This window comes from Fonsecaea erecta (assembly GCF_001651985.1).
Source record: "Fonsecaea erecta strain CBS 125763 chromosome Unknown Scaff6, whole genome shotgun sequence".
Classification (NCBI taxonomy): domain Eukaryota; kingdom Fungi; phylum Ascomycota; class Eurotiomycetes; order Chaetothyriales; family Herpotrichiellaceae; genus Fonsecaea; species Fonsecaea erecta.
This window is the reverse complement of record NW_017387249.1, coordinates 2075541-2096677: the sequence shown is the minus strand read 5'-3', so window position 1 is coordinate 2096677 and position 21137 is coordinate 2075541. Positions and strand designations below refer to the sequence as shown.

The following is a 21137-nucleotide window of genomic DNA, read 5'->3' as shown; positions in this document are numbered from 1 at the left end:
TAAGAGGGGGACCCTTCCAATAAGCCTCTCCATTTGGTCATTCCACCATGGCGGACAAGATTTCTATCACCATATGCGGCGATGGAGGTTGCGGTATGTAGTCCCACCGGCGCTTGCAGCACATTCCGCTGATGTTGTCCCTTCTCTTTGCAGGTAAATCGTCCATTACATTGCGCCTTGTCAGATCGCAGTGGACTTCCGAGTACGTTGCTCTCCCCGTCCGCGTGACCAGAAGAGTCCTGCTAACCCGAACAGATATGATCCCACTATCGAGGACTCGTACTCGGTGACTCGAACGGTGGACGGATTGAATTACTATCTCTCTCTCACGGACACAGCGGGCCAAGAAGAGTATCGAAGTCTGTGGGCGGCCTCAAATCTCCAGTCCGACGCTTTTCTCCTGGTTTATGATATCACCAATGCTGCCTCTCTGGATGGTCTTTCGTGGTTCCTTGACATGATTGACATTGAAGCCGAGAACCGATTGGAAGAGAATGCTCGGTTGCTCCGCGAGAAGGGAGCCAAGGTCCGCGGCAGGAGGGAAGATGGATGGAAGTTTCCTCCGATCAAGATCGTCGCCGGCAACAAATGCGATCTCAAAGATGCTAGAGTCGTCAGCAGCAAAGTCGGCTGGGAATGGGCCAAGAGCAGAAACTGTGGTTTCATGGAGACCAGTGCTCGAGAGATGGTAAATATCGAGGAGACTTTTGCCTGTAAGTCAACGCTGCTCTGTCGCCCATCAAAGTCCCTCCTGCTCATGCAAGTCAACAGTGATCGTACGCAGAGTGGTTGAGGCAAGAAGACAACATGGCACGGGTGCCGGCTCCCTCCCCCACCAAGTACCATTTGCCTCCAAGGGTCATACTCCCAACGTTAGCGGTGCTGGAGCTTCGTCTTACCAGATGCCGTCGTCCATGCAACCAAATCGACAACCATCCATCCCTAACCCCTTGCCGCCCACGGAGAAATCTGGCTTCGATGATGACAACAGTCATGTCCCTTGGTGGAAGAAAGTATTCTGCTGCCGCGGTTGACTGTGACATTCAAACCAAAGCCCATAGACAACCTTGGGGCTTGTACAACATGGCGGCCACATCATCTACATGGCTTTAATCTTGGTGTTGTAATATTATGTTACGAGATGATACCTCACCACGCCTTTGACAGTTGAACTCTTTCACCGTGAAGAGAGTTTACCACATGTGTCAACCTTCAGCAGCTGGTACGGGCGAAGACACTACCACTAGTCGCCAATGAGCTTTGTCGGCTGAGCTCGGCCTGCCACCAACCTGACCCGACGTCCGTTCTCATTCCCTTGTTAGGAAGGCACGCTATATGTTCACAAACACTGGTTTTCAAAGACATCCATACGAGCCCTAGGATCTCGCCTGCAGACATGAAGCAAACCACCAGTGATCGGAGGTGAATAGAACAGCGGACATGGAGAAAGAGGGGACGACAGGGCTTGGTCCCAACACGCCGCCGGCGAGCAGAAGTCGACAGCCAATGTCGTATTGAAAATGTGATGTATTCTTGGGGGGCGAAGATATAGAGTGTATCAGGCAAGACGCGTGGGAGTGGCCGCGAGGCCGGGAAAAAGCGAGGTTTGAAGATGTCGAGCGATGTACACTTTTGCTATGTATTATGCATGCTGTTTTCATATTGTGCTGTATATTTAGAAGACTTGGCCAACGACGGAGTGTTCCAACGCTCTTCGAGAGGTCGACCAGGCTGCAGGACGGCAAGAGATGGATCCAGAGATAGATAGTCTTATATACTGATTGTACCAGAACTACCGAGTATTTTCAACGGTACGTACAGCATGTACCCCCAATCCACCTTTCTCGACCTGTCCATCCAGCCGGCGGAATGCGCATTCTCAGAGTGATGATAAACTGCCAGTCTTCTTCGTTTCTCCCTCCTTTCCTAGTTCTGCGACTACGGCGGATGATATAGCAGATGAGAGGTTGTAGGGAGGGAGCCAGATGAGTTGACAGGGGGGATTCCTCATTGTTTTGATGGGCGTCTATCTACCTCAGTTGCCGTATCTTGAATTCATTCTTCTACTACTAATACGGCATTTATCCATGTATCCGTCTGTCGATCCATCCATCTATCCATCTGACATGACCGAAACTGAAATGTCCTCCCCGTTTTCGCGACCCACTTATCTGATCTGCTCTGCTCCATCGCCCGCCTTTCCTGACACCTGCGTTTGCGTGACTGTCGCATCTCACGCCTGACTGACTGCCTGACTAAGAGAGTGCATAGCACGATCGACAGAGCCGGGACACATCAGGGGGGGAAGCGCGAGACGGGGACCTATTGTGGTACAGCGTAGCATAGCATGGCATAGCATAGCATAGCATGGCCACGATGATGAGGATAATCACCGGCTCCCTCCTCGCCGTCAGGATTATTATCATCACCATCATCATCCCCGCATGTGTCGCTTCGCTCTGACCGACCCTCCACTTCATCCTCGGGTGTTTCGTGCCTGTCCTTGATCGTACCTCACGGTTCGTATAGTCATCACGGGGGATCGAGGCGCGTCGGTCGGTGCATTGAGGGGGAAGGGGAAGAGGGGCTCTGTCAGTTGGCCACGGTCTTGGGCGTGGGCTCAAGGTGGCGCGGCAAAGTGGCTATATCCTCCTCTGCCTTCGTGCACGGCAGCGGCATTGAACCCGCCAGCAGCACTTTTGCCCTGCTGCTGTGCCGCCGTATCCTCCTCCACCCTTGTCAAGGTCGAGGTTGAGGTCGAGTGTGCATTGCTGGCCAGCACCGGCGCCGTCTCATCACCACCTCTGCGCGACAACAGCATGGTGAACCTCTTGGACTGCATCATCGGCAGGCCCTGCCTCGCGCTGATGCGGAAGATGCACTGCAGCTTGGCGAGGTCGACCCCTGCGTCGTGACCGCGGCCGTGGTACCCGGAGGAGGAGGAGGAGGAGGAGGAGGTAACATGCACCAGGATGTCGCTGCCGCTGCGGCCCTCGGTGACGGTGCCGTGCTGGCGCACCTTGACCAGGTTCTCGACCAGGAAGGACGCCGTGCGTGTGTCCCACAGGCCGTCGCGGGCGTGGCGGAGCTGTGGGTGTGCGAACAGCGCCACGCCGCGGGCGAGCGTGCGCGGGTCCGTCTGCTTCAGGCACAGGAAATACACCGACGCGACGAGCTGGGTCGAGAGCGTGTAGGTGGTCCCGGTAGGTTGCGTGCCAGACGAGGCGGTGGTGGACGGAGGTGGAGGTGAGAATCGGGACGTGGACGTGGACGTGGGTGACTTCTCCGTCGTTGTTGTTGCCGCCGCCGCATGGGACAGGAGCGCGGTGATGCATGAGAGCGCGCTTTCCAGGTCCTCCTCGGCGTCGCTGATCGGCGTCGCAGTTCCCGAAGTAAATGCTCGTCGAGGATACCCTGAGAGCGAGTCCGCTGCTGCAGCCAGCTGTCGTGCCATCTCGTACGCCGTCGTCATTGGGAATGGGATGTGCTCCTTGACCAGATACAAGAACATGTACAGGTTGACGCGCAGACGCATGATCCGTTGCGTGCGTTGTTGGCGGTGGTCCTCTCGCTGCGTATGCGCCGAACTGTTGGAAATAGTCAAGTCCTCGCGCGAGCTGAAGTTGCGTAGCGTGGCCTCGTACTTGTGTAGCTGTGCCACAAGCACCAGTCTCTCGACAAAGGACTGCGAGGGGAGATGCTCCATCTTCGCTCCTCGGAAGTGGACATAGTCGACCAGGTGGTGCAGGGTGCAGTTCTGGAGTTTAGCCAGCACGGCTTCGGCGTGGGTCAGGTCGAGGAAGGTCTTAGGGACGATGTCGACGACGCCAGTCCTCTCATCGTCGGTAGCCAGGTGCAGGACGGGCGCACGGCGGTCGTCGAAACAGCTGGCCTGGAGATCCAATTGGTGCAGCAGGGTGGTGAGGTGTGGAACCAAGGGGTCGTGGGGGTCGAACGATCCGTCGCGCTGACACCTTTCCAGCAGATGCAAGCCCTGGTCCAGGTGCCAGATCGCCTGCTGCGATTCGCCCAGCAGGGACTCGAAGGCGTAGAAGATGACGCTGCAGACGAGCGCCACGGCCGGAGACGCATCCACGCGCGACAGATACTTCCTCAGCTGCCGGTGGCATCTGGTGATCATGCCCACAGTCCTGTGATTGCGGCTCAGCATTACTCGCGGTGGGGTGTTGTCGTCTGCATCTGGCGTATCTGTCACGGTCATCGACTCACTATGGTAGTGGTCAATTCCCACTACTTCCCCACACAGGTAGTCCTTGTGAAGCGCACTAAGCGCGACCAACGCGTTGCGGACAACGGACTGCTGGCTCGCGCGCTGCAGGACCAGCTGCGTCCACAGCGCCGGATCCGCGCAGCGGGACAGGTCCCACGCGGCCTGGCAGCAGAAGTAGTGGAGCAGCTGGCGGTCGGCCTGGCTGCCGGGGACTTTGAAGGGGATGCTGTATGTCGAGATCGAAGCCGGCTCCAGCGGCAGATGCTGCTGCTGCTGGCGCCGAACTGCTGAGTCCAACCTTGAACCGGGATCGGGACCGAGATCGAGATAGCCTTCGCATGTTCGCCCGGTGTGCAGACACCGCCGACACTCGGGCTTCTCCTCGTCACACTTTACTCGTCGAGCTCTTTTCTCCCATCGTAGATTGTCAGAAAAACGTGGCCCCTTGCATCCTCCTCCTCACCAGCGAATCCTACAGTTCGCCAAACTGGAAAAGGGGGTGGAGTCACTCTCACTCACTTGCACGTAATGCACCCCGACCTCACCTTGGGCGTGCTCTTGCGAGATCTCCTCTTTGGGGGGGAGGAGGCCCCTTTTGTCTTCTCGAGTATCGTCTCCATTGCTGCCGGACCCGAATTATCAAGGAGGAGGCGAGGACTCCGGGATCCTCTGGGGGGAAGTATACCACATGTTCTCAGGCGAGGGGAGGCGCGCAACCTCGATCTCGATAGGGGAAGAAGAAAAAGCCGCGGTCATTGGTGGCGTTGGGGCAGGAGGCCTGAAGGACGATGGAAGACAGACGGAAGAAATGAAAGGCGTGGACACAAACTCACTCTGGACCAATAGCGCTACGCCCTGGCAACCTTAAATATACGAACATCGACGCCTTTCCCAGTCGGGCTCTACACAGGACTGGTCAGCGGTGATTGGGCGAAAGAGACGACTGGACGTGACCAGGCAGAAGGAGATGTGAAATAGGTCCTAGGTAGGCTGCTTCTGCATTCATCGTCCAGCCTGAGCAGTGCGTCACGTGCCTAATCCCCACCTAAATTCTGAATAGCGGAGTCCCATATCTTGTCCGGGGGCCCCTCTTCCAGGAACTCAGGTATAGTTGCCCAGTAGCCGTTGAGATGTTTAGGCCGGGGTCACTGCCTGGAGAGGGTTCTATCTACCTTTGGTCATCGCACAGAGGCACCAGAAAGCCATTTTCGGGCCCCCCCTCCCCCTAATCCAGCGGCTAAACCTGTCTCTCGGTAGACGTTTGGTGCAGGACAGCCAGAGCAGGAGGGTCAGAGAGTCAATAAAATGAGGACTGTTTCTTCTGGAAGTGGTCACTACAACCTTTATCTGGTAGAATGACACCGTTGTCAACTAACTTGCCAACGGACAGTGGGTTGTCATAGCATTCAGCTAAGCCATTTTGAATTTACATGAAAGCAGCCGAAATACCAGAGTCGATCTTAGCAAGTAAAAACCTACAGTCATTCATTCTAAATCGCGGGCTAGTCTGGATATGACTGAATTCTCCGAGTTCTTATGGCATGTCCTGTTTGAGCTCCACGGACATAATCCACAGGCAGTCAGTCAACTGGGGTACACACCAGTTGTGCCAATACACCATTCACTTATATAAACTTCGACCTTAGCTGGCGAATTAGTCGTACGTCGTCCTCTGCAGGCGCTGCTCCAATGATGCTTTCCGCCAAACCAAGAAACTCTCGTTCCCAGTTGGGCACCTGCGGGTTATTGCGCATACTCGGTACTCTTGTCAAAACCCAAATCAACCCGGTGAACACGAAACTCGGCGCAGCAACAACAACGTAGTAGAGAAATCTGGGCGTGATATTATTCCCCAGCTTCATAACCAACTGGAACCCTTCCCTGGCAGCCCCAGTTCTCAGCCCTGCTTCTGCCCATGTCAATCCCGATTTCTTTTTGGAAGCGGCAACAATCGCGCTCAGAATACCCACGACCAGGACGGCATGTGTGCGTAGCCAGCTTTGCATATCAGGCTCGTGGACACACGGAATTCCTGCGGCGGAGAAGATAGATCGCCATTCGGGTGATGAGACAATGGTGATTTGTCCGAAGCTCATGAACTGGTGCACCAGTGCCCCCTCGTAGAAAGATGCCATGATCGCCGGAAAGCCCATGATGCAGCGTTCCTTCCCCAGGACGTCGAAGTACTTGTCCAACGATGCGAAAGTATTGAACATGAAGAGAATCTCGCTTCTGCGGGGACATGCTTTGAGGGTAGCGTACAATTGATCGTCAAATTGGTGTTCCGTAATGGTTAGGAGGATTAGGTCCCAGGGCTGTGAGGTATCGAGAGATCCGACGGCTTTCACAGGAGTCTTTGAGATTTCCGTCGATTTTGCCGACTTCTTTGCTAGGACGCCTCCGTTTTCCTGGAGAGTCGCAAGACGTTGACCACGCCCGACGATTGTGACTTCGTGTCCGGCCTTGACGAGATGCAGTGCAAAGGCACAGCCTACGGGTCCAGCGCCAATGATGGCAACCCTTTTCTTTTCCGTGGCCATGGTGATTGAACGTAAAGCCAGTTGCGGAAGACCGGGGGCCTTCTGTGGATTGCCGGACTTCACGGGTGGTGCGTACCAACTTTCGATTGAGAGTAAAGTGCTGCGTTATCCAATCTACTGGACGTAAGGGTTATAGTAAAGAATGGTCCTTTAGCTGGGAGATATTATGGATGGAAGGTGTATCTGTTCGTCTCGGAATTGTCTGAGTTGAAGCCTCGAAGCCTCGAACAGCTTCGTCTGAGAAGCAAGCAGCCTCCAGGCAGCAATCAATCGATGCTGCAAGCGCACCAATAATAACTTGATGCAGATCACTAGATTCGGTGGAGGTGTGGTTCCCCGGAACATGATTCCAACCCATCACGTGACATTGGGAGAGGTTAGACTGCCCCTTTACTATCGGTCGTAACAGGAACCCAAGCATGAGAGACGCAAGGTGCGGAGGGAGAGAGTAGACGACAATGGAGCCGGAAAACCAACGAGACATTGGAAGAGACATAGGGGGGCTATGTCAGGGGACTCTCGAGGGCCAGGGACACAAGGTACGTCGTGCGAGGCCATCTTCCCCCAGGAAGACCGACTCGCTTGGCCAGGAAGGGCGAAGGTGTCGAGATTCCGGCGAGGAAACGAGATATACCAATACCGTAAACGTGCCAGGCTTGGACAAAGTGCAATCCTGCTAGACCGACACCTTTCATGTACTGACTGACTTCTGCCCAAGGTGAAATAGACCAATAAAAACTACCTCCTAATGCACTCCCCAGACCAAGATCGCTCGCCACGACGGAGTAAGCCTAGTCGGCTCCTTGCTTGGATTGCTTGAATGCTCGAATGCCAGTATGAGATCATGACAACATATATATGCCCTTTTCCGTTGGCCGTAGAATGAATATTAAGACAGAGTGTATGGATGACATCAATCGCTTTCTTTTCCACTAGAACATGACCCTGTGCTCTCGTGCCGGTGTCTGTATCTCAAGGCATTCCAACAGCGTTCTGCCTCTCTCTGCAAAACCCCTTGACTCGAGTGCTTTATAATCCAGCCTGCTCCCAAAAAAAAATACAATCGTGAAATGTAGGAGTAGGGGTCGGTGAACATCCTCTGCTGCGGTTGGTACGATCAGATACTAGAGCCAGTGGTCAGTGGTTTCATTCAATGCCTCACATGTCTCGTCACATGTGTATCATGACACCGAGAGGAGTACTCACTAGATTTCGATCGGACTGATCTGGTCAAAGGGAAACAACCAGTTACTCCCAGCTTCAACTTTCTCCAGCCTAAGCGAAAACGACCGTCAGCACTTGCCCAAATGATAGATAACCCACCCTCGGCGGGACGAATCACTTACCAGTCGTAAGGCCAGACCACAAGATGCCCCTGGACACAGCCCAACAGCTCTTCCGCCTCTTCGATGCTCAAGATGTCATCGCTCGCGCTGAAGTCCCGTCTACTAGACCTAGTGGTAGCTCTTCTGCGTCGGCGACCACTTCCACCAATGTTGGCGGCGGACTGGGCAGCATTCTGATTTATCGCGTCCGAATACCCCACAAAGGCGCCGTTGGCGGTTGATGGACTGCCATTAGCTGTTGCTTTCTCCTTGTCCACCGCCGTTGAGCTCAGACTGCTGAGGGGTCGCTCCGTGCTGAAGTCATCGTCTTCACCGGTGCCGCTGCCTTCGTCGATCATGGTCTGTCCTTCGGGGACCGTCTGTAGCCCGGCCTTTTCCTCCGTCAACGTTTCTTGTCGGTGCAGGGTGGGCATCCCGTGTCTGTCAGCCTGCGCTTGATTGATCTCCGCGGCCCAGCGCCGGAGTTTCTCCTTTTCGGCGGCCTCATGAGAATGGCTCGACTTGTCTCCGAGGACGCTCTTGATTTTGTCCTTCATATCGGCCGTGGTCTTTTCAATATCGGTGGGAACGTGAGTCACAGCTTTAATCTGGGCTGCCGGATGTCGAGACCCGGCGCCTGGTGGACCGCTCTTAGAAACAGATCCAGCTCGAGAAGGGTCCGAGACCTTGTCCTCCTTAGGGAGGTCATTTCCTTGCAATTGGTTGAATCGCTGTTCGTATGCCACATACTGATGATATTCGTCCCAGTTGCGCACTTGATTATCCGGCATGCACCGGAACACACTGCGGTATATCTTGGTGTTGTTCTCTGCGACTGCGTGCCAAGTGTCGTAGAGGAAGGCGTCGTGGATGGGATCCGTCATCGAATCCCGGTCGACCAGCGGCCGTCGCAGCTCATCCATCAGCGGGTGACGAGGGCGAACCGAGTCTTTGGAACCGACTTTGGTAAGTGTAGGACCTCCTATGTCAGAGTCGTCTCCCACGGGGAGAGGAGGTAGCTGCGACAACATTGGCAGGCCCAGCTGCATGGTGTCCATTCGGTTCAAGCCGGGTTTGGGAGGGAGTGGAGGGTTTGGTGTCTCCATTTTGACCACATACGATGGCAGCCGAAGTTGCTCACCATGTTTTCGTGGATCTTCCAAAGCGGCCTTGCCCTCGGGATCAATGCTGGAGAACAGGACCTCCTTGTTCCCCTTGACGAGCGTACTGTCTCGTCCATCTCCCAGCCCTTTGGCGGCGATCTCGGCCATCCTGTCAAATCCGTGCCCTTCCACATCTTGTCTGTGGTGGGGGTCGCCAGTAACGCGCGGGTCTTGAGTCACGCCGGCTCTCTTCGATTTGAGGTTAGGGTTGCCCTGTTGTTCCCAATCGACATCATGGTTGAAGCTCCTGAACTCCTCGGTGCGTTGAAGCAATTCTTCATGCAGTTCCGTATCTTGCCCATGTAGAGGACTAAGCACATCATCCGCTTCTGAGAGAGGACTTCCGAAAGCGTCCTCCGGGGATTCTGATCGAACTGACTTTCCCGAGGAGTGCATTTTGTTGTGTTCGACTTCCATCACTTGTGCGTCTTCCATGATTTTGTCAACGTCCAGGCCGAGATGTTCGCGCATCAGACGCATGCGCAGCGTGTGCGGGAACCGACCAACCTGATAAGGCTTGCCGTTCATCCACGACCAGACCATATCTGTGTCACGCACAATAGCCGCACATTCGGAATCACGATTGCCGAGCAATGACCGTTCGTTGATGTTCGCGGATCCGATCAATGCGACTCTGTCATCCACCACCATACATTTGGCGTGGATGTAGAGTTGTTCAGTCACAAGCGTCTTCCGAGGGCCAATTCGTCCCCACTGCCGAAGGCTGTAGAACTGGATATACTCCTCAGGATCAACGCCGACAGCCTTCAATCGGCCGAATATGGAAGATTCTCCGCGGCAAATACTGCGGTATTGATACTGCATGATCAACCGCACGCTGGTCCCACCTTCTTCCTCGACCGTATTCTGGAAACCAGGAATCAATGGAATGATGATCACAGCTTTCCAAGCCTCCCCGTTCTTACTGGCGCGAGTGATGCGTTCCACAAGAGCGTCACCGATCTTGTTGTGTACCGTGGCACCTTCCGTCTCGCAGCTGGAGATGAAAAATTGGTTTTCAATATAGACGAAGTGCTCGGATTCTTCAATCAGCTTGATGTAGGCGTTCATGATGCTGTGCTCCGTCTTGTCGGGAGTACCCATTGACCAAGGACCGGCAGAGCGACAAATCTGGACTTCACATGTTCCGTCGAGACCGAGGGCTTCCAGATCGGCTGGGTTAAAGTCCGGAGGAGGCAGTAAAAATGGTGTAGGGCGTGTCGGTTTGCGTTGTCGCAAAATATAATTCCACCTTTGGACAAAATGTCGGGTCAGGTCGCGAGCTGGTTGTCCAACCACCTGCATTGAAATGTCATGCCACGGCATTCTGGCTACCCTGGAACGGTCGTACATCTCTTCGTATGGTTTGTTAAGCGCATAGAAGTCTTGTATCCGTGGATTGGAGTAGTCCTTTCCCGGCCACAGTTGGCAATGGTCCGCATCCTTGGGCTCATCACTTGGCTCGAAGCCGGTGGGTTTGTCATCGACGAGCGTGTGTTGGGGAGTATCCCACCTGCCAAAGCACAAGTCAATCCCTCCAACAAAAGCTACGGTGTGGTCAACAATGCAGATCTTTTCATGGTGCGCCCAGAAGAATGTGTTTTGTCGAAACTGATTGGGTGATCTCTGGACAAACACATTCGGGTGTAGATCCAGGAGGGAGAATTTGGTGTACTGGGAATCTATTGGAATAGCCGCGTCAATATTGCGATAAACGATGACGAAGATTTTGACCCCCTCTTCAGCTTTCCTCTTTAGCAATCGATCAAGACGCCATTTCTGACTGATCGCAGGAGGCCGCCTCATGTATAGCTCGGGGCTCAGCCACCAGTCGTGGATATAAATAACATCTTTGGCTTGGTTCAGAGCGCGAGACACTACCCACATGTGGTCCCTGCCGTCGACAAGCCACTGGGCGAAGCAATTCGGCCTCACTGGGGCGAAGCTGTCGAATCTGTTGATTTTTGCCCAGGGTGATCCCGCAACCATTTCTCTTATGGACTCCTCGAATTGTTGCAACTGACGTTCGTTGTTAGAGATGAGTTTCAACTTTCTTTCGGAGTTCACCAATTTGAGACGATGGTGTTGAGGATGTTTGGCAGATTCCTTGGCTGCCTCTGCCAGCTCCTTTGCACTCCTCTGATCGCTCGACCGTAACCTTCGGGACTGTATTTTGAAGTCTGAATCAAACAAAAACACATCATAAATATGCATTTGCTCCGCCGAGTCCACGCAGACGACATAACTGTGTCTGACCAGGAACCACTTGGGGGTATGTCGCTTCTTGAACTCGAGAGCGTTCAATGCTCTGAAATCGAGGCCTTTGGCCGAGCGGATAAGCAAAAGGCCTTCTTTGCCATGTTCGCTTCCTTCAGCAGCAAGACGTACACCGAGAGCCGATATCTCCAGGAATCTACACAGGCGATTGCTCTCGGGGCGGAACAGCAAAAACTGTATCATCTGCTGCAAATATTTCTCCAGGGTCTTACGCTGGCGCTCGGCAAACATCTCGCGACGCGTGCTCCCAGGAGTTACGGGATCGTGGAGCCCTGCCACGCTTGATTTCCGTCGTTTTGGCGTGGTTCCTGGTCGATTCTGGCCTCGAGGAGTTTGCCGTTCGGTGTCAGTTGCTGTGCCTGGATCGGTATCGTCGCCAGCGTCAGCCTCTTCGTCATCGCCTTCATCGGCGAACATGAGAGATTTCAGATATGGGAACACCTCCAGTGGGAACTTGGGCAGTTTCTTCCGCCCTTCGCCTCTTGATCTAAGTCTCCCAGTGTTATAGGCGGCTTTGTATTTGATATGCATTTTGGAGAAATCTCCAAGAGATCGTTTGATCACCCACTTCATCCGGTTAGCCCCGTTGCCATATTCGCATTCGATCTTGAAGATCAGATGTCGTAGGACCTTGTCCTCGTCGGACTCCTTGATGGTCTTCTCATCTTTACTTTTGTGCTGATCGACCTCACTGTCCGTTACTTGCACTTTGAGTTGTTCCAAAAGGACCGGTACCCTCCTATGGTTGTGTTCGTCGCGCTGGAACATACTGGCAAGCATCAAAGCCGCAGGAGCCCCGGCAGCCAATTCAGCGAGAAGGGCAGCCGATCTTTGAACTTCGGGAGTGGGCGGTTTTTTCCTGCCCTGACCTAGCGTTTTGATACTGTTCTTGAGTTGCCTCCATTTCGCAGCGCTCAATGTGGAACTTCGCTCAGCTAGGATCTTTCGGCGAGATGGAGTCTTCGGTGTTTGCGCTTCATTTGGGCCAGCTTCTCGGGAGGAAGTGATATTGGCAAAATTCAACAGGGTCAGTGGTCTTCTTAGTCCTTCTGGTGTAGTTTCACCGGGCTTTCTTTGACCGCCGTAGCTTAAACCTCGGAGAGGATGACGAGGTGTCCAACCACTGCTGTTGTTGGAGAGTTGCTTGCGCCCTTCATCCTCAGAGACACCCTGGGGGCAATTGACCATGTCGGTATCCGTGGCCCTTCTGACCAGTGCACGAGGCCGTTCCATATCCGTATCAGAGTTGATAGGAGCACTTGCGAAGCCTGGTGGCATGAGGCTGTGGGGAGATGATGGCGCAGTTTCAATGTCGTCAAAACGTTGTATTTTCCGCCGGCGTTTTCGGGTTGCCCACTGGGACACGCTGTTCTCTGCGGCGCTGCTCTCTTCCGCATCGGCGTCGGCATCAGCACCACTATCCTCCTCCAAGGTCGCAGTGAGCCCAGTCTCATTGCGGCCAGATTGGGCAGAAAGTTGGTTGTCGCCATCCTTGCCTTCTACGGAACGTCCACCAGCGGACAGCCCGCTGGGAGACCGAGAATGACTGAACGAATATCCCGGGGGTATAGCCAGTGCCCTTAATCGGGCATACAGGGAGTGGGGTTTGTCCTGTTCTGCACCATCGGCTCGGCTAGCTGGAGGTGTGGTGTGGCCATTACTATGCGGACTGATCTCTTGGGTATCTCGAGAAAACTGCACACTCTTCCTGCCTGCTGTGGGTGTCCCGTTGCTTTGCAACACATTCTCCAGCTCGGCAGGTTCTCTTCTGCTGGCCGACGGTTCGCTTGTCGCGCTTTGGGCGAGGTTTGTCCCAGAACCGTACGTCTTTTTCAGGGCACTTGATGTCCTCGACGTCGTGGAAAATGGAGTAAGCTTGTCAGGCGAGGCATCTCGAGGAGTTGTGCCCGAAGGAGTCAATGCGGCCGGCGAGTGGGTTAAGCGGCTGTGAGACAGGATTGCAGGACCTGGTTCTCCGTTGGCTTTGAAGGCGGGCTGAAATGCCGCCTGCAATTGTGTACTCTCCCCATGAGGCCTTCCTCGATCAGCTGCTGTCCCGAGATCCACGGGGTTTTGGGTCATCTCAGCTGCTTCAGCCATGACACTGGGCGCAGATGACGGAGGCGAGCAGACAGCGTGGTGACTGAAGCACCACAATACCTCCTCTTCCGCCACCAGAAGTTGTTATCAGACGCAATTTGCCATCATTTCCTTTCTATACATCTCTTTGATCTGACGGTTTCAATCACGGGGACTCGAGGACAAGCACAGGAGCAGTCGTGCCAATATCGCGGACTCGTATTGGATACAGGGGAGGACGGGCGGGTAAATTCGATGTGCTAGCGGGAAACTGTTGCTAAAGCTGGGCCTCTGTTGATGCTTCTCATGTGCACAAACGGGTGCTGGAGTTTAAAACCTGCAAGTTGTCGACGCTGGTTCTGGAATATAGTGAGTGATCACCTTCTAGATGCCTTCTAAGCATCACGTTCGCCATGCGCAGATGGAGCGGCCAGTTGTGGAGAACGTCAACATCAGGAAACTGCCAAGGCGGGCCTCCTTTCCATTCCTCCCCGCATCCAAAACTGTGAAATTGCCAATGCTTGTGGGTTCCCGTGGATGGGAGAGGCCTTCTACGCTCCCAAAACCCAGATGGATAGTCAGAGATGATCCTCACTACGGGTCAGAAAAGCATGCTATTGAGTTATCATCGTCGGTACTAGCCAAGACGGAGACTCCATCCCAAGATTCCAATAGGACAAACGCTCACGAAGAGGAAATATCTCCCGCGTAATGCTGCCACCAAACCCCCATGCAGGCTGCCACTACTAAGTCACACATCTTTAAGCCCTCATCATTGATGATGAGCTTGCCCAGCTTAGCACTGTGACCTTTGAAGCCTCCTCCAGCCTTCTCCCGTCCAAGATCAAGGCTCAGCCGAAACTGGTCACCTGGCTTGTCCAACTGTGTTGACTCCTCCATGGAACCGTCCCCATCACTGATCGAGAGCTGCTTTCGAGCTCTATGCGTCAAGGTTTGGAAGCTTCGCCTCCACTGTTCTTTATTGGAGGACACTTCCGGGCGTGTGATGGACGAGTCATGAGATAGGTTTGACAAATGGCTGGCCTGCTTCTTGTTCGGATCCTTCAACCGAAGTGATGCCCACGGCAGGTTGAAGCGTAGTTCTGCAACATCTGCACTGACACCTGGCATGGATGGATTCGCACCTGGTAGAAAATGCCGACATCGTAGGCTCTTCCCGTCCAGGCCATTGCCGAATGCGCACATCCCTTGCCACGGCGAGATGAAAGCGTACGCCTGCTTCGATCTTCGGCTGGTCGACTGGGCAGCGTTTGAAAAGGACTCCGTCGAATTGCCTCTTCTCCGTATCAATAGCGATCCATCGTCACTGGACATTTGCATATATGCAACCTTTCTGCGGAACCCGGTACCTCCACCAGCTTCTAATTGCACGAACTTGTTATAACCCGGCGAGGTTAGCTCAATGTCAACCTTCCGCAGAAGTGCTTCCGTGGTTTGCTGGATTATGCTACCAACGTTCCATTGACTACCAGAAGCAGGGTCTCTCCGAATCAGCGTGATGCGCAACATTCCAGATTGCGGGTTGCCGGCCATGGAGCTTGGAGACAGAAGACTAGAATGCTGCGGATTACGGTCGGTGCCGGCACTGATTGGCTGGTCTTGACCAGTATATGACATATTGTATCCATGAGTATCAGACAAACGTGTAGTTTGAAGTGGTTTCCTGGTCAAGTTGAACTGTGTCTGTGCATTTTCGACGGGGTTCGGGGATGCATTCTCATCGCAATCGTGCATCTTTGAAGGCATTGGGCGGGTGCCGACAGGTTTGCCAGAAGTGAGAGACACATTCAGATTGTCCCTGGTACTCAGCCTGAGATGAGTCCCACGGGCAGCATATCGCTCTGCTTGAGTCGCGGTCTTCGACTCCGGTGAGGGAGGCTGATAATGAGGGTAGCTTTTCGGCGGGGTTGGAGGTCTGAGGGCAGCTGGGTAATTCACGTAAGGCGACGGAGGGAGAGGCTTTCTCTGTATCCGCGAGACATCGTGACTGCGATCCTCTGTGGCGCGCGCGGCTTCCAATGATTTTCTCAGCGCCTCGTCTTCCGGCCTCTCGACATGGAGGAAATATAGGCTGGACTGGACCGCCTCGATACTAATCGAGGCCTTGGTCGCTGGCTTCAAGGGCGTGAGGAATACATCTACAAGATCTCAATGTATGTCCTTCTCTTATACAATTCTATCTTCCTCTCACCTTTGCTGCCTGGAACTCGAACAATGTAAAGCACAAGCGGTTCATGGACTTCATGGGTGGGATTCCTCGGGTAGCGCGGTGGATTCGCAAGCAAGTGATTCAGTGAGGATATAGATTGGGCTTCGACAGGCGCATTCATGTGTGACTGGACACTGTAGATCGGTGATCTTCGGGTTGCGAGGAGAAAGTTGTGCCGATGAGTGCAAGAAGCGTCAAGCTGAACCGGAGGAATGTTGATGCCTTGGGTATCATTTGTTTGTCAACCTGCCATGGATGGAAAAGGGCATTTAGATTTACGAGGAAGACAGTTTTACCATGTTGATTGATGCCTGCACGAAAAACTGCGCATCGGTACGGCGATTGAGATAGACAGATGATACACAAATACGAGCCTTGGTGCCTTGGAGCCTGGGATTCCCCTCGTATGTCAAAATAAACCTGAGGCTGCGCAATGTTTTGCTGATGACGCGAGCGCTGCCGGAGAAACAAGGCGGGATCTGGGGCTAGTGAGGCTCACTACAGTACTAGGCCCGCTATGGCGCTCAGCCCGCTTCAGCCACAGTCGTGCTATTGCAGATACGGCAGGTCAGCTCATTCAGCTCTCTTGATCCAAGCAAAGGACCTCTAGAATTGACTCCGTGTTATGTATTTTTGCCCTTCTGTTTATTCCTTCAGCCACATCGTAATCAGTACTATCTGCGAACAAGTGTTGCCCGAAATTGTGAAGCATGAGGGTGGGGTGCCGTCAAAAGTGGACGAAACGGACGTTCTTCGAATTCCCACACATCCCCCTTTTGTTTGATTATTTACGAGGCTCAGAATATGACCTATTCTCCACCTGGAGCATCTGTGTTGCTAATTTCAACATCAACCACGCTCAGGCCTAACAATTGATAGCGCGGGAAAGTACCAGAGATTTGGTATCAGAGAGATGGGCCAACAAGTTTGCCGTCCATTCTGGATCGTTTGTAGAGATGGACACGCCGATGCAGGACGTACATTTCCAGTGTCTGCAGTGAGTTATTCTCTTCTCGGGACGATGCGAATCAACAGTTCCCCTCAGAGCATAGTCCGCCCGCTCTGTAGACTGTTGGCTATGTCCAGCCAAGCGAGAATCAAGTACTAACTGCAATAAACCTCGAGACAGTGTGCCAAAATAGTGCCCATGGTGTTGAGACTGCAACCCACCTGTTCTTGTCAGCGGCGAAACCACATACAGAGATAGACTTGTATTGCAACATGAATTCTCTCGATTCACGTATCGAGTGCGGGTGAATGATGACCTCGGGACAGAGGTAGTCTGTTCAATCCAACGGCGTCCTTCATGTGATTTTCCTTGCCCGTCCACGGTGGTCAGAGCACATACACTTACACGAGCTCTGTTGTACCTCACTCTCGCCAAGCAGCGCTCACCACCAGACCCACCTCGGAAATCACAAGCATACAAATATATTGTAAGCGCAGAATCCCTTTCAACATTCGACCGGTGACATGGTGCAAGCACTAAGTCTCGTCCGCAGTCTTGAATCATCCATCTCCCTAACTCGCAGCCGGAAGTGAATAGTCAAGAATCATCGAAACGTAGGAGCTCTACCTGGTAACTCCCTAATTCGGCTGAGATGGTGACTTCGATTATGATCATAGCGGTTCCTCAAGAATGCGCAGGAGCTCTGACATATGATAACAAGATATAGGTGGGAGCAACGACGCCCTTGAATCCAACCGAATGTGAAAACAAAAAAAATTCCTTCGCGGGGTTTTCTCACAGACAATGTGAGTTTTTTGCCCTTTGATAGGACGGGAAGGAAAGTTGGGTTGGTAATTCAATTTCCATAGGTTCGTGCAATCAAAAACAGTCTTTTTTTTTGGTTAAATTGAGGGTTTGACAAGTGGTTATTTCATTTCAACCTACATCGATGTTGGTTGTGTGGTACTCACTCAGTGTGAGGAGGTACTTGGCGGCTCACCTTCAGCGCAGGCCCAGCGAAGCAGTGGATGCCGCATCCTGTGTGACTTTCCCCTTTCAGCCTTTTGCAGTTCCAGTCGGGCATTGGCAAGTAAGGGCGTGGTATGTACTGTATGTATGTATATCAGTCAGTGCTTGCTTATCTCACGAGACGCTCGCTCACCGTAGGTATGCTTGCTTCGTCAATACTCTTTTCGCGTTGAGGCCGGCGTTCGGCTCTCTCTCTCTCTCTCTCTCTCTCTCTCTCTCTCTCTCTCTCTCCCCCCCGAGTCAGCACTTCGCTCCTACTATTCCTTTGGCGTGTATGGCCATTCCGGCATCTCTCAGGTCTCCAAGAACACATTTCTCGTGCAAGCAGGTAGAAAGTTGACTTAGCCTGAGGTCGGGAATTGTCCGCGACGCTCTGCATGACGTCGAGCTAAGGACGCCACCCTGAAGATCCTCCACCAAATCAGGTCTCCACCACCAGCTTGTCTCTGCCAGTTAGAAAGCGCTATTCGATGCCAAGCTCCTGGGCCAGCGTCACTTTGGTTGCCAGACTCGCAAGGGTCTCTGATTATCTCCACGTTTCTCGTTGCACCAACTGCCCGCTGATCGATATGCCGAACCGTCGTAGCGTGGGCATTACAGCCAACAAGCGTCATTGCTGGAAATTCGGTCTAGGATGGGCAGGTGCGGACACGAAGAGAGGGAGAGCGAGATAAGGAGCTGCGAGGGCCGGTGCCCATTGTCTCTCTGCGCACCATGAACATCTGTCGCTCTGATTTGGACATATACGTCCTGGCCCTGCCCTTTGCTTGTTTCAAAGTCGAAATTCCCTACCGTGGGATGCAAGAGTGAAGTCCCCGACATAAGATTTATCCTGGTCACCTAAGCAATATTGTTTGCTCTTGCTAGGCTGGATCACCGAACAGATTCCAGAGCCCAGATATTTGACAATTGGACTGTTCCGTAGCCATTGATCTCTCATTCATTTGATCGTGCACAGGTCCTATTCCGTTGGATTCTCTGGCACAATGGGCACAAGCAATGAATCCAGCCCAACCCGCCACGGCGGCTCCATTGCAATCCTCGACCCCGAAAAACAAACCCCGACTGAACACGATAATGGCGCAAACATTGTCACCGCCTCCAACAAAGCCCTCGACTCCCAGGCTCCCGTCGATCACGCAGCCGAACGGCATCTAGTCCGAAAACTCGACTTTTACATCGTCCCGCCAACCATGCTACTCTACCTTGTCTCCTTTTTGGACAGAGTCAATATTGGCAACGCGCGGTTGTACCACATGGAAGAGGATCTGGGACTTCACGGCTCGCAGTATCAAACAGCTGTGAGCCTGTTGTTCGTGACATACATTCTCTGTGAGACGCCGAGCAACCTCGTCATCAAGAGATTGAGGCCAAGTCGATGGATTGCGTTCATTACCTTTGCGTAGGTACTATCCCTTTACATTCAGGTCTAGAGGATGTCACGGGAATCGAAGCAGGATGGGAAGACCTGTCTCCGAAGAAGCGGCAAAAGGGGTCTGAAACGAGATAATTTCCCATCGTCAACTTGGCTAACAAAGGAGACACTAACGTTTTCGGTTTCTCTGCCAGATGGGGGGTTGTCGCTACTTTGACGGGCATTGTTCAGAATTACGGAGGGTTGATTGCTTGCCGCTTGATCATGGGCGCTCTCGAGGCAGGACTCTTCCCAGGTAACGAGTGGCGGCATCATGCTGGCTGTATGAAGAAGTGAACTGACCTCTACAAGGTATGACGATATATCTTACCATGTTCTATACCAAAAAGGAAATTGCACTCAGGGTCGGCTATCTTTTTGTCTCAGCCGCCCTGTCTGGAAGTGTGGGTGGCCTCCTGGCCTACGGCATCGGCTTCATGGACGGGGTGGCAGGCCAGTCAGGATGGAGATGGATCATGATCATAGAGGGCCTTCCTAGCGTTGTGTTGGGTGTCGCAGTCTATTTCTGGCTCGCCGATGCACCAGAGACGGCGTATTATCTTTCTGAAAAGGAGAGAGAGCTGATGGTTCTGCGAAAGCGGCGCCAAATCGGCCATACGACGTCAGGCGATTTGCTCCACAAAGAAGACGTGATGAAAGCCCTCAAGGACTGGAAAGTGTGGATGTTTGCCTGTGGTCAATTCGGCGTCGATACCATGCTATATGGGTATTCGACCTATCTGCCCACCATTATCAAAGGGCTGGGGGATTGGTCAACAGCCGAGACACAGGCCCTCACGGTGCCTTGCTACGCGCTCGGGGCAATCACCTACTTGATCGTCGCCTGGACATCGGATAAATTCCAGCATCGAGCGCTCGCCGTGGTTCCTTTCTGTGTGGTGAGCGTTATTGGCTACGCCATTCTGATCGCCGACGTGAGTCCGGGAGCCCATTATTTCGGCTGTTTTATGGTGGCAATAGGGCTCTACGTCTCGGTGGGCATTCCTCTTGCGTGGTTGCCATCCAGTAAGTATAGGTCTTCTTTCACCTCAACCATCCAGCAGCTGAGTCTCTCTGATAGATCAACCTCGGTATGGCAAACGGACCACTGCGAGCGGCATCCAGCTTACCGTAAGTCATTTTCTACCTCGAAAGAGGATAGAAGCATTGTCTCAGGACTCCGGTATTGTCGACAAAGCTAACTCGAAACATGTAGATTGGAAACGCATCTGGTATCCTGGCACCCTTTGTAAGTTTTGGACATCTGATTCTTCCCTTCAAAGTCGACCTCTGACCCATTTCCAGCTCTACAAAACCAACGAGGCGCCCCGCTATGTCCGCGGTCACGCCGTGTCTCTCTCAATGGTTGCTATGGGGGGCGTGATATATGCCTTGATGGGAGCCTATTTCTTTGGCCGAAATAAGAGTCGCCGAGCCGGGCAAGAAGATTCGAAGATGGCTGGGAAAGCGGAGGAAGAAATTCCGGAAATGGGCGACGAAAACCCACGGTACATGTTTACGTACTGATGGCTAGGCCCGGGTGGCCGACTGGCCATGCTGGATATGGCCAGCTGGCAAATAGCTGAGGCCGAAATGTTTGCTGCTCGCTCTGGCGACAGCTTGTGTAGTCCGTCCGTCGTCACTCTGATTCTCAAGGACCGCGCGGTCTTGACTACCATGAGGTTCACGCTTGGAATGGTATACTCTTGACAACTCCGAATTCACCTGGTTGCCTTCCCGTGTACACCGTGATTGTCGAGCCGGTTCGAGCCGGTTTTCCGTTCTGCGAATGCCGGCATCCCTGTCAATTGCCACCGCTATTTCGGTCCATGAATTCGTTTGCATATGGCGAGCGGCGGCCTGTCAGGCAATGATCAATCCATGTTATTGTCATGGAAAG

The 21137-nt window shown here is 53.3% G+C and overlaps 6 protein-coding genes across 6 annotated transcripts; 2 read left to right on the top strand and 4 right to left on the bottom strand.

The window, feature by feature from the left end:
* Positions 1-47: 47 nt before the first annotated feature.
* On the top strand, positions 48-1034 carry AYL99_07781 (hypothetical protein; the record flags this gene model as incomplete). The annotated part of the gene is made up of 4 exons (XM_018839290.1): positions 48-93; positions 154-202; positions 256-713; positions 772-1034. The coding sequence occupies 4 exons, from the start codon at positions 48-50 to the stop codon at positions 1032-1034; spliced, it is 816 nt and encodes a 271-aa protein (XP_018692058.1).
* A 1586-nt stretch (positions 1035-2620) lies between these two features.
* On the bottom strand, positions 2621-4851 carry AYL99_07780 (hypothetical protein; the record flags this gene model as incomplete). The annotated part of the gene is made up of 2 exons (XM_018839289.1): positions 2621-4642; positions 4777-4851. 2 exons carry the CDS (start codon positions 4849-4851, stop codon positions 2621-2623), a joined length of 2097 nt encoding a protein of 698 aa, XP_018692057.1.
* Positions 4852-5856: 1005 nt separating this feature from the next.
* AYL99_07779 (hypothetical protein) lies at positions 5857-6771 on the bottom strand (the record flags this gene model as incomplete). The annotated part of the gene is made up of 1 exon (XM_018839288.1): positions 5857-6771. One exon carries the CDS (start codon positions 6769-6771, stop codon positions 5857-5859), a length of 915 nt encoding a protein of 304 aa, XP_018692056.1.
* A 1117-nt stretch (positions 6772-7888) lies between these two features.
* On the bottom strand, positions 7889-13636 carry AYL99_07778 (hypothetical protein; the record flags this gene model as incomplete). The annotated part of the gene is made up of 3 exons (XM_018839287.1): positions 7889-7895; positions 7978-8046; positions 8118-13636. The coding sequence occupies 3 exons, from the start codon at positions 13634-13636 to the stop codon at positions 7889-7891; spliced, it is 5595 nt and encodes a 1864-aa protein (XP_018692055.1).
* A 663-nt stretch (positions 13637-14299) lies between these two features.
* AYL99_07777 (hypothetical protein) lies at positions 14300-15966 on the bottom strand (the record flags this gene model as incomplete). Its single annotated transcript, XM_018839286.1, has 2 exons — positions 14300-15774; positions 15828-15966. 2 exons carry the CDS (start codon positions 15964-15966, stop codon positions 14300-14302), a joined length of 1614 nt encoding a protein of 537 aa, XP_018692054.1.
* A 2843-nt stretch (positions 15967-18809) lies between these two features.
* AYL99_07776 (hypothetical protein) lies at positions 18810-20764 on the top strand (the record flags this gene model as incomplete). The annotated part of the gene is made up of 6 exons (XM_018839285.1): positions 18810-19225; positions 19393-19493; positions 19550-20263; positions 20319-20368; positions 20454-20486; positions 20543-20764. 6 exons carry the CDS (start codon positions 18810-18812, stop codon positions 20762-20764), a joined length of 1536 nt encoding a protein of 511 aa, XP_018692053.1.
* Positions 20765-21137: the final 373 nt, after the last annotated feature.